Consider the following 12,701-nt stretch of genomic DNA (forward strand, 5'->3'; position numbering starts at 1 on the left):
TAAACAAACAGCAGTGATGGCTCTTGGACAAAAGTGTAACTGGATAGCCATTCATTGTTTAAATAATTCAGCTGCAGCCCTTTTTTCGTTTCTTTTTTTTTTTTTTCCAGACAGTTGTGTTTACAACCAGGTGATATCTTTTACATTGGCTGATACTGGAATTTCACCCAGGGTATTAAAATGCCTCCCCAGTCAAACAGCGAAAGAGCTGTTGGTAGCCAATATCTCCTTTCCAGCAGCCTACTAATGAGATGGAAGTCTGGGTTGAAAAAATGCCTGTGTAAAACTTTCAGGGACAGTTGGTGGGGAGGGAGGGTGAGAGTGAAGTGGAGGGTGTAGTTACATGTCAAATATTAACAGCAAATAAAACCTAAAAATTAGACGAGTAGTATCATAAACCTTGTATGTAAATATCTGGAGAAGCTGTGGTTTAAAATATTATACTGCCTTTGTTCCGAGGTGCACTGGCCCAAGTCTAAAGATGTGGTCTTTGCTGAACAAAAAGCAAAGACAGTATACCTCGAAAGGGAGCCCCAAATTCATAGAGGGTTACAACACCTTCATAAAAAAGGGAAGACCTCTGGGGATTTCTAGTTTTTAAAAAATTGCATTATGAGATCTGAATTTCTTTGTAGTCTCTGTGACTTACACAAATGGGGTTATCTGTGCCTGTATTTGGAACCTTCTAGATATTCAGAGCTATAATGTAAGCATTTTGGTGGTAACCCCACCCACTGGCCACATGCATTTTGGTGGATTTTGGATAATACTTTGAATTTACCTCAGTGTTGCTGAAGTTAGTTTCCAGACATTTGCCAGTTCCATCATTCTGGATATGCATGCCCTGAAGGGCTTATGACCCTACCTTCTGTGGCATTTAGACCCCAAAAGGATGGTCTCTCCAGATGCCTGTTGTTAGGACAATGCTGAACTTGGTGCTCACTCACGTGTTCATCCCTCAGGTACATCAGAACCACTCACCCCTAGTTAAGGCCCCCCTCTGAGAGAAGTCCCTTAAAGTAATGGATGTGCGATAAAAACAGGCATTTAATTCAGCCTATAGGTGTCTGTCAAATCCTTGCATGGTATTGCCTTGGATGTTTAGCATTCCAATATTGAGTCATTCTTTGGAGAGCTCATTCCGGCTCAGTATCAGCAGCAATGGATCAATCTATATTGATCGTGACTGTTGCATCCCAGTGCTGACTCCCACTTCCAGTCTGACCACTCGTACCAAGGCAAAGGATACGATTGCACCAGGGTTCAGCCCAGACATCTGCCCATTTAGTTCCTTGGATAGAGAGATCTCAGAACCATTGCCAATAACCTTTGAGCATTCCTGGGGAAAACGAGAAGTCACAGTAGACTGGAAGAGGGCAAATGTTGTAAGCCCTTTGGAAAAGCCCTCCATGATATCCCTTCAAAAAAGCTCGTAAAATGTGGGCTAGTCAATGTGACCGTTAGGTGAATTTGTAATTGGTTGACCGGCTGAACCCAAAGGGTACTTTCCAATGGCTCCTCTTCATCCTGGAGAGAAATAACTAGCCGGATGCCACAAGGTTCTATCCTGGGCCTAGTGCTATTCAACATCTTTATTAGTAACTTGGATGATGGAGTAGAGGGCATGCCTATCAAATTTGCAGATGACACTAAATTAGGAAGGGTTAATAATAACCTCCAGAAGACAGGATCAGAATTCAAAATGATCTTAACAGGCTAGAAATCTGGGCCAAAACTAACAAAATGAATCTCAACAGGGAGAAATTAAGGATAGTACACTTGAGCAGTAAAAATGAAATGCACAGATATAGGATGGATGACACCTGGCTTGATGGCAGTACATGTGAAAGGCATCTAGTTCTCTGAAGATGCCAGCTACAGATGCTGGCAAAACATCAAGAATAAACTCTTCCAGAACATGGCCACATAACCTGAAAAAACCACAAAAAACTATGGATCTAGTCTTAGTAGACCACAAGCTGAACATGAGACAGCAATGTGATGCAGCATCTAGGAAAGCTTAAGTAAGTCAGATGTCCTATATGGTGAAAGCACCATACATGCATCATCATTACAGCTTATTGGCCTATCACTCAGCAAGCTTATGCTTATAAATGAAATACATTTTTTCTCTCTCTCTATTTCCTATCACTTTGGGACTTTGCTTTGGTTCAGGGGAGAATCACCTATGCTTTGGCATTCTGCAAGTCCATGTCAGTAGAAGACATTTCTGTAAGTTCCCAGATGACCACTGGAAGAACTACAATTACAGATAAGAACCCTGTCCTCCTCATAGAGGCTAGTAAAATTGTTTCCATTGTGAAGATTTTTTTTCTCTGTGCCCTATCATGTTAGAATTCCCAAAATCATAAATACTGAAAGGGACCGTGAGAATTATCTAATTTGAATGCTGAGTCTGGAATGGCAGTTGCAACCACAGTATCCATAACAAATAGCAATCTCACCTCTGCTAAAATACCTTCCATTGAATGAGATTTCACCACAGATCTCTAGGGCAGAACAGTGTACACTAAATGCTAAAAGAGAAAATTAAAATTCTATCCTCAAGCAATCCAAATTCTGCACCGAAAAAGGAGGAGAGAGGTTTGCTGACTCTGCAAAAATCTGCCCTTCATGAATGCTCCAAATTTCAGCGTTTTACCTGAGTGGTACAAAAGTTCGAGCTGCTGTTCCAAAGCAGTCTTGAGAAAAACCAGGAGATCCTAATGTCTTGTCTGAGACCATTGCCTCTGGAAAGCCGTGCCCACAGCCTGCAATTTGTTGTTATCGCCTACATCTAGGGTGTGATGCATAACTACTCTGAAATGGTTGTAGTTTTGCTGGTGACATCAGAAAATGCCACCTTAGCAACTGATAGCTTTTTGCTGATATCTGTCTGCTTTGCATGCAGCCTGTGGCAGAAGTCTTGATCTGTTCTTTAAATTCATGTCAAAGGGATTTCTGTTTAAGGACATGCTTACAAATTCCTGCCACCCCTTTTGCAGTAGGTGTGCTATAAAGGGATGAACCAAGTGGCTCTGTGATGGAGAGCCCTCCTTCAGTCTGTATGTGCCTCTGCTGATGCAGGGTGGTGCGGGGAGGGTTGCTGATTTGCCTTTTGAATTCTTCCAGTCTTTTGGGCAAACTGGCAGGAGGTTGAGATTCCTTCAGATGCTGTGTACTAGGATGGAAGGATATGGAAAGTATGAAGGTAGTGTTGTAAATCTGAGAAATGGACAGCCAGCCTCTCTGCATGCATCCCCAGCCTCTCGTAAAAATAGCTCAGGCCTGATTTCTCTCCAGGTAGCCCTTGATCCATTTTGGCCTTCCAACTGAAGCCTTGCATGGAACTCTTCCCACACAGTTGCCAAAGTTCAGTTGTAGACTTCCAAAATACCCAAACGAGTGTTGCTCAAGTGGCTGACACCAGAGATGCCATTAACGCCATCACTTTTCTGTTGGTTTGTACATGTGTATTTTTTTTCATTGAAAGCATTTTGCAGTGTTTTCTATCTTTACATTTAATAAGGCAAAACATTCAGAAGTACATATTGTTGGTCCAAAGTCCCTACTGCTTCTGGTGATAATTCTAGAATAAGCTGTCAAGCTCAGAGTACTTTTGCATTGTGGAAATCTTAACCGTTTCTTTTTTCCCCCTTCTCTTTCCTTTCCTTTTTCTTTGTTGACTTTGATGTCTTGTTGTTTCTTTTTGTCCCCCCCTTTTTTTGCCTCTGTTTTGCTCAGGTGGCTTCGGAGCTGCTCCAGTGTTTGGCAGCCCTCCCACCTTTGGGGGATCCCCCGGGTTCGGAGGGATGCCAGCATTCGGTTCAGCCCCAGCCTTTTCAAGCCCTCTGGGCTCGACGGGAGGCAAAGTCTTCGGCGAGGGGACTGCTGCAGCCAGCGCTGGAGGATTTGGGTAAGCCACCAAAAAGGGTTCCTCGGGGATTGGGGTCCTTTAGATTTCTACTTTGCAACCTATGGGTATGATTCTGCAAGTAAATTATCAGGGCCACTTCTTGCTTTCCTTCTCTCTTTCATTCCTCATCTTTTCCTTCTCATAGGTGGCATGTGGAACCTCATTCTTTGTATCCAGATCTTCTTCCACATGACACCATTATTTGGTGGCTTCCTCACCTTTGGGTGGGTTTCCACTCAATCTAAAAAACTGAACTGCCTCTTCCAAGTCACGGATGGTATGAGCCTTACTCTAAAACAGTGCTACCCAAAATGGTAGTCTCTCGATCAGTGCCAGTCCCCCATATCCCCATTGGAGGGAGGAGCAGTTTTCAGTCCCCCACATCAGAAAACCTGAGAATCACTGCTCAAATATATGGTGGTGCTTTTTGCCCCACTCTTTTGAACTTTTCTCCCCAAGTACTTCTATGATTTTTTATTTTTGTCCCTTGGAAAATCCCCTTAGTCCCTTAGAAAAAAACCTTCCCAGCATTACATTCAGCATGACACAGAAGCAGAACTCTGAGGCACAGAAATCTTAATGGCTGAAGCCACTGAGGCAAAAGAAAAAGTTTTGCCCTCACCTTAATGCTGTCCATGCTTAATGCTGTTCCCACATAAGGATGATGGTGCTAGTGGTAGTTATTGGGTACTGGTGCTACTGCTGTAATAATATATTGTAATCTCATTAGTCTGCAGAGCATTTTAGCTGCCTTGACTATGACTTACAGAGTATAAAAGCCTATATGAACAAATCACAGTGTTAAAATACAGTCCTCCCTCCGTTCTCCTGAACTTGGGATCTGCGCCCCTTGATTATCTGCGGGGGACAAATGGAGGGAGTTAATATGGGGCACGCCCCCACAGTGCACACCCACACAGCCCCATGGAACTGTGGGCTTGGGCTTGAATATGCGCACCAGAAATAGATGACAAACGAGTAGAACTGTTACATTCCACAGACACAGAATCAAGTACTGTCTTGACTAAAATTTGCTGACAAATATGAAAAACAAAGCAGTGGCCCACATGTTGAAAACAATCAATATACATTCCTACACACAAGAAAGGAGACACAACAGGACCATTGCACTAATTTCCCATGCAGGCAAGGTTATGTTCAACATTTTGCAGCAAAGATTCCTACCATATATGGAGAGAGAAACCTGAGAGGTGCAAACTGGATTCAGGAAAGGAAAAGGCACTAGGGATCAGGTTGTAAACATATGATGGATAATGGAGTGCACTGGGAATTCCAATAGAAAATCTGCATGGGCTTCATTGACTATAGCTAAGCCTTTGACTGCATAGATCACAAAAAGCTATGGAATGTTCTCAAGGAAATGGGAGTACCACTTCATTTGATTGTCCTGATGTGTAACTTGTACTCAGAACATAAGACTGCTGTCAAAACTGAATATGGAGAAACATAATGTTTCCCTATGAACAAAGCAGTTAACCAAGGCTACATTCTATCATGCTGTCTATTCAACCTGTATGCAGAAAATTTTGTACACTTAGAATCAGAGGAAGGAGGAGTAAATAGGGGAGGAAGGAGCATTAATAAACTAAGATAAGCAGACGACACGATACTACTAGCAGAAACCAACATAGGCTGGGAGCAATTACTGAAGAAAGTCAAGGAGTAAATGCAAGGGTAGGCTTAATGTTGAACATTGAGAAAACAAAAATAATGACCACAGAAGAACTACAAGAATTCATCCTAGATAACAAGAAAATCAAAATAGTCAGAGAGTTCCCATAACATAGATCAAACTTTGATATGAACAGAACTGCAGCTAAGAAATTAGAAAAAGACTAGGATTGGGAAGTGCAGCCAAGAAAGAACTAGGCAAGATCTTAAAATGTAAAGCTATAACTCTGAACACTAAAGTGAGGATAATCCAGGCCAACATACTCTCCATCACTATGTACAGATGTGACAGCTGGACAGTGAAGAAAGACGATAAAAAGAAAATCAACTCATTTGAGATGTGGTGTGGGAGAGTGCTGAGAATACTATAAATGACTAAGAAGACAAACAAATGGGTTCTAGAACAGATCAAGCCTGAACTTTCCCTTGAAGCCAGGATGGCTAAATTGAGGCTGCCGTACTTTGGCCCTATCTTGAGATGATACAACTCATTAGAAATGACAATGATGCTAAAAAAGAGATGAAGGCAGCATGCCAGATGATTAGACCACAGGGAGGTCATGGACAGAGTGTAGTGGACCTGAAGAGAGCAGTGGAGAACAGTGGTCTTGGAGAGGACATCCACAGGATCAACACGAGTTGAGGTCAACATGAGGGCAGTTAACAATTTATTTATTCAGGCTTGGTTCCAGGACCCCGATGGATACCAAAATCCTTGCATGCCCAAATCGTATTATATAAAGTGGCACATTTAAATAGGATATATATAAAATTCAATTTCATATAAAATGGCAAAATCAAGGTTTGCTTTTTGGAATTTTTATGTGCGTGAATATTTTTGAACCATGGTTGGTTGAATCTGTGGATGCCGAATCCATGTATACCAACTGTATTTAAAATCAGTGATAAGTATTTTTTTTCCTCCTTGCCAGTATAATAACATCAGTTTAGTTTGACAGTTTGGGAGATTAGTGCATTGCCTTTAAAGCGCCTTAGACCCATTAAATTTTCAACACGCGTTGTCGCATTCACCTGTGCAGGGGCAAATGCAGCCCATGTACAGCCCTGATGCCAGCCGGGCTTATCCTGCACCTTGTCAAAAACGGGATTTTAAAGCCAATGTGCAAATCTCCTTGGTCTCTCCTGTTTCAAAGGTGGCCCTTCATAACCCAATTTCAAGCCTCTCCACAAGGAATCAGGCCCCTTGGCAAGGTGGTGTCTGGGTGCTTCTGCTTCCTCCCAGAGAACTTTCCTGGCTGCCTGTAATGATCATTTCAGGCAATGACTCACCGACAGAAAAGCATTTGCTCAGCTCAGCTCGGCTCATCCTTCTCCTTTGACGCTTTTATCCCCATCACAGAATGAGCCAGGCTGTTTACATTTATTCATTCTGGCATTTTATGTAGATAGATCCTGTACACCCGACGGGTGGCTCTCTCAGCAGAAATTACAAAAGTGTAGGGGGGGGAAACAGTTTCTAAAAAAACATGTAATTCACAAGCAATATAAAAGCAAGCAAGCGGAACAAAATGGAAAACCCCACACTGTCCTCGAAAGTGTGGGTGTTTGTTGTTGAAAAGGCTTCAGCAAGACTTGGTAAGTCAGCTTGTAGCGTTGTCATATTTTCAGAGGCATTAGACTGGAAGAAAGGCTTGGGAAGGCAGGGGAGAGACCTGGGAACTTTGGTAGATCAGAAAGCATTTCTGCCTGTCAATTATCTAACAGTGGAAACAATTAAAAGGCTTCCTTTTCTAAATTTGGAATTTGGGGAAAACAAACACTGGGAAGGAGTAGAACCCAGGCAGTGGTATGTTTGTGTGTGAAAGTACTTGGGAGTTTGATTTAGGAACTGATCACAAATGCTTTGGCTGAGCATGTGCTCAAGGGTACACTGTTCCTTTGAAATATTAAATTTTGGGGACATTGACTCCCAGACTTCCCCAGCATTTTACTTGGTGTGTAATTTTAACTCACAAAACTCACTGGTAGTGGGTTGCTGTGTAAATGTGATTACAAATCAGTGGTTAACCTATGCCGACCCCATGAATTTCATAGTTTTTTCTTAGTCAAAGAATACACAAAGGAAGTTTGCCATTGCCTTCCTCTATAGAGCCAATAGTACCTGATATTCCTTGGCATTCCCTGCTCCAAGCATTAGCCAGGCTTGATCCTTATTAGCTTCCAAGATCAGACAGGACAGATGGATTTAAAGGGGTTAAGGAAATTCTTAGGGAACAGTCCCTCAAAACAGTTCCATGCCAAGAGATGGTGTGCCATGGAATATCAGTTGCTCAGGACAACTAATGGGAGAGTTGGCCTTCTTGTTTACCTTGGTTGTTGACTTCCTGGAGGCCACTGGTATTCCACTAGAGAGGCCTTTGTCTCACCCAACTTCAGGATTCCTCTGAGGCCCTCTTAACGCCCCTTGTTTTCTCCTTTCTTCTGGCCTTCAGCTTTGGCGGCACAGCTAGCACTGCATCATTTGGCACACTGGCAAGTCAAAACACCCCCACGTTTGGATCCCTCTCTCAGCAATCAACAGGTTTTGGCACGCAGAGCAGTGGATTCTCTGGCTTCGGGACGAGTGGAGGAGGTATGGTTTCAAGAGGCAAACACTAAAGTTTCCTTTCAATGTGGGATCATTTACAGCATTAACATGGGTTCCTTTGATGGCTGCCACCCTAAGAGGGCTGGGCAAATCCAAGGCTTAGCTTTATCATTGGCTAGTTGGTCTCCTTTGGCCAAGTCAGTGTATCTCAAAGGAAAAGGAGGAGCAATTGGCATGGGCAGGGAGTGAAGCTAGACAGCAGGTACCCTTTTATTCTTCTTTAGTTGTGAGGAAAGTTAAATTTTTTTCTAGAATTTGGAAATTTTCTTGTTTTGGACATCTTGTTGTGTGTCTTCAAGTCGTTTCTAATTTATGGAGACCCAAAGCTGAACTTTTCAAAGTGTTTTCTTGGTGAGGGAGTTTGCCTTTGCCTTGCTCTGAGGCTGAGAGAGTGTGACTTGCTCAAGCTCACCCAGTAGATTTCCATGGCTGTGCTGGGATTTGTACACTGGCCTATAGAGTCATAGTCCAGTACTCAAGCCACTACACCACATTAACTCTTGAACCCCCTGCCAGGATAGCCCCTTTCTCAGTCATATTTTTCCCCAAAGGAAGTTTTCCAAGTTGTCAGAAACATTTAAACCCTAAATCTCAAAACTCCCATATTTCTGGGGATGTTGTCAGTGGCAGAGCCTGTTTTGCCTGCAAAAGGTCCCCTCCTTAGCTTCTCCTGGTAGGAATGGGTTACAAGAGAGCTGCATCAGTTGGAGTAGACCAGGGCAGGATGTGTGTGGCCCTTCATATGTGACTGGAGAGCAAATTCCAGCAGCCCAAGCAGTAAAGTAAGTGGTTCAAAATGTTGGAAATTGCAGTTGAACAAGATCGGGAGGACTGCACACTTCTCATAGTGGTGCAGCCAGTATTAAGACAGATCTAACACTGTGTTTCAGAACTAACACTGGGTGTCTCTGACCATAGGCTGGATTTAAATATAGTCAAGAAAGCTTGAAATTAGGTTAGGGAACAGAACAACTGCATTGAGGGCTGTAGTTTTGAGTTAGGTTTGGAAGCCAAGAACATTTCAATAATATATACTTTGTATGTAACTTGTCCAGTAAATACTTTTAATCTTCCATTTCTGCCTCTTCCCCCCCCCCCCCTTCCACTGCAGGCTTTGGCTTTGGATCATCTAATGCGTAAGTCTTTCCTCACTGCCTTATACATTTTGGTGTCATGTTTTTAAAATTATTATTTATTTATCTGTGTGTGAGAGAAAGAGAAATACAGTCGTCCCTCCCGATTCATGGTTTTGCCGTTCGCATCCCTTGGCCTTTCATGGACAGCAAGCCAGGAGGGACATAACAACGTGCGCACGTGGGAGTGCACCCCCATTGTAGTCAATGGGCCTCCAATATTGGCAGTTTTCCCATTTTGCTGGGGGGGGGGGGTCTGGAACAGATTCCCCCCACTAATCAGAAGGGATGACTGTATCTTCTTTGGATGTATGCATGGTAATCCTAGCTGAATTTTGAATCACTGTGAAATCATTCAGAATTTGTTTACCCTGTAAGGAGAAATAAGAGCATTCATATCTAGGATCTACATAGCAACAATTCTCCCAATGAAACTGGTCTTTTCTTAGAAATACTCTTTTTTTCTCCTCCATTTTTTAAAGGTAAGTATTTGGTAGCACTTTAATAAGAGGGTGAGCACATTCAATGTGCTGCAAAAGACAGAGAATTCCTGAGTAAATTCAGACATTGGTACTCACAGGAGCCATTGGCTCACATCCTGTTAGAATCCTAGAATTGGAAGAGACCACAAGGGCCATCCAGTCCAACCTCCTGCCATGCAGGAACTGCCAATCAAAGCATCCTTGACAGCTGGCCAACCAGCCTCTGTTTAAAGATCTCCAAGGAGGGAGACTCCGCCACTCTCTGAGGGAGTGTATTCAACTGTCGAACAGCCCTTACTCTCAAGAAGTTCCTCCCAATTTTGAGGTGGAATTTCTTTTCCTGTAGCTTGCATCCATTGTTCCGGGTCCTGTTCTCTGGAGCAGCAGAAACACAAGCTTGCTCCCTCCTCAATATGACATCCCTTCAAATATTTAAACAGGGCTATCATATCACCTCTTAACCTTCTCTTCTCTAGGCTAAACATCCCCAGCTCCCTAAGCCGTTCTTCATAGGGCATGGTTTCCAGACCCTTCACCATTTTAGTCGCCCTCCTTTGGACACACTCCAGTTTCTCACTATCCTTTTTGAATTGTGGTGCCCAGAACTGGATACAGTATTCCAAATGGCGCCTGACCAAAGCAAAATAGAGTGGCACTATTACTTCCCTTGATCTAGACACTATACTACTATTGATGCAGCCTAAAATTGCATTGGCCTTTTTAGCTGCCGCATTGCACTGTTGACTCATGTTCAACTTGTGGTCTACTTGGACTCCTAGATTCCTTTCACACATAGTCTTGTTCAACCAGGTGTCCCCTATCCTATATTTATGTATTTCATTTTTCCGCCCTAAGTGCAGTACCTTACATTTCTCTGTATTGGATTTCATTTTGTTCTCTTTGGCCCAGCTTTCTAGTCTATTCAGGTCATTTTGAATTTTGATCCTGTCCTCTGGGGTATTAGCTACTCCTCCTAATTTGGTGTCATCTGCAAATTTGATAAGTATGCCCCCAATTCTGACATCATTGATAAAGATGTTGAATTGCACTGGCCCCAGGACAGAGCCCTGTGGGACCCCACTGGTCACTTCTCTCCAGGATGAGAAGGAGCCATTGTTGAGCACCCTTTGTGTTCAGCCAGTCAACTAATTACAAATCCATATAACAGTTACCTTGTCTAGTCCACATTTTACAACCTTGTTTGCAATAATGTAATGGGAACCCTGTCAAAAGCCTTACTGAAATCAAGATATACTATATCCACAGCATTCCCTTCATCTACCAAGCTGGTAATTTTATCAAAAAAAGATTGATAAAAAAGATTAACTGTTAACATGCTGTTAAGTGTGCAGATGTCCTTTTTTGGGCCCTGCAGGAGTTAGTATTCCCTTCCTTCCTCTGTGGTACCCCAGCTTAGTAAAAAAAAATCTGGGAAGCCACCAGACACAGCCAATTCATGCTTCATGGTGAGTAGGCAAGATCACAGAAATGTCTGGTCTTGTCCCTGTAGCAAGATGCAAAATCACTTCTTCTACTTGGGGGAAAATAGTGCTTTTATAGAGTGGAAGTGGACTGTAACCCTGTGAAATGTAATACAGATTGCATATCATCCATACTCACTTAACTGGTGGGCTCCACCAGAAGGAAATGGGTCAGGGGTGACAGGGTAAAAGAATTCCTTAACTGGGCAGATACTTCATCAAGCACAGGAGGGACTTGTAAGGAAATGTGGGCCATTCCTGCAACTTTGTTTTTCTGGTGACACTGAGCGGTAAGAACTTTACCTGGGACTTTTCATGTCCTTCTATGAGCAGCTGGGACTTGTCTGGAGAATAACTCCAAGCCAACTCAGCTCAGGTGTATTGGCAATATTGTCCCTCTGCACCAGCAAAGCTCCAGGCCCCTTCCTTTTAGACAGGGCACAGAGTTCGGTGGCTCCCCAGCTTAGTTTAAGGCAGCCTCCAAAGTGTTGGACTGCAGCTCCCACAATCCACCAGCCATGCTGGGCAGGAAGAAGCTGGCCTAAATCAATCAACTGTAATTTTTTAGATATGGACCCCTTTAAGGCTGGCAGAGGGGTAGTGGCATTTCCTTCATCTGTTGTATTTTGGCTTGTGTCTTTCAGATCCACTTCTGGATTTAGTGGCTGGAGGAGCTGAAGAGACGCAGAGTTCTTTTGCTCTGCTGCTGCTGGGTGGACCAGAGGTGGATGGGGAGAAATACTGCAGAGAAACATTTGTTTTTTGTTCTGTTTTGTTTCATATTAACTCAAATTCTCCAACTTCTTTTTTTGTACAAAAAAAGCACCTAAAATGCCTATTTTTTTTAATGGAGTGATTCCCTCCACCTCTTTAAATAAACTATTTTATCTGTGTTTATCTGTAATGGCCTCCAAAGGTGTGTTTGTAAATCCAAGCTGTACAACTTTTTCTAGGGTCCAGTTGCATTCCTAGAAGTTGTCAAGCAGAGGCAGGGGAGAAGGTGTTCAAAATTTCCCAACTTGTTGATGCTTTGTCATTCCTGATGGAAGCCATGGCAGTTGGCCAGGAATGACTTTCAAGTGGAGGCTAGACTACGGTAGATAAAGAGAGGACTGTTATAGCTGAGAATTCATGATCACCTCTTAAATTATGGAAGTTAGAGATGAAAACCACAGTCCGGATCTATAAAAACCTAGGCTTCTCCAGGTAATGTCAAGAGGGAATTGAAGCATTGTTGTTAACTGCTGCCAAGTTGGCTTTTACTTATGGTGACCCTATTAAAGAGAGGCCTCCAAGACACACTGTCATCAACAGCCTTGTTCAAGTCTTGTGGTTTCCTTAGTTAAATCAGTCCACCTGTACTGTGATCTTCTTTTCCTACTGTTTTCC

At 42.9% G+C, this 12,701-nt stretch overlaps 1 protein-coding gene across 6 annotated transcripts in view; it reads left to right on the top strand.

Moving 5' to 3' along the window:
- Window positions 1–12,216, top strand: part of NUP214 (nucleoporin 214) — an 81,597-nt gene extending 69,381 nt beyond the window's left edge. For 4 of the 6 annotated variants that reach the window (XM_089535233.1, XM_089535236.1, XM_089535235.1 and 1 more), the window contains 4 exons: window positions 3,745–3,916; window positions 8,062–8,201; window positions 9,328–9,352; window positions 11,957–12,216. In XM_089535233.1, the coding sequence (XP_089391359.1) occupies window positions 3,745–3,916; window positions 8,062–8,201; window positions 9,328–9,352; window positions 11,957–11,990 (371 nt within the window). In that variant the 3' untranslated portion in view covers window positions 11,991–12,216. Of the gene's footprint in view, window positions 1–3,744; window positions 3,921–8,061; window positions 8,202–9,327; window positions 9,353–11,956 lie in introns of those variants that run through there. The other 2 variants (XM_089535238.1, XM_089535237.1) reach the window with 1 other exon arrangement.
- Window positions 12,217–12,701: the final 485 nt, after the last annotated feature.

Source organism: Sceloporus occidentalis, unplaced genomic scaffold (genome assembly GCF_023333645.1).
Source record: "Sceloporus occidentalis isolate IW3139 unplaced genomic scaffold, rSceOcc1.0.p SCAF_8, whole genome shotgun sequence".
NCBI lineage: Eukaryota > Metazoa > Chordata > Lepidosauria > Squamata > Phrynosomatidae > Sceloporus > Sceloporus occidentalis.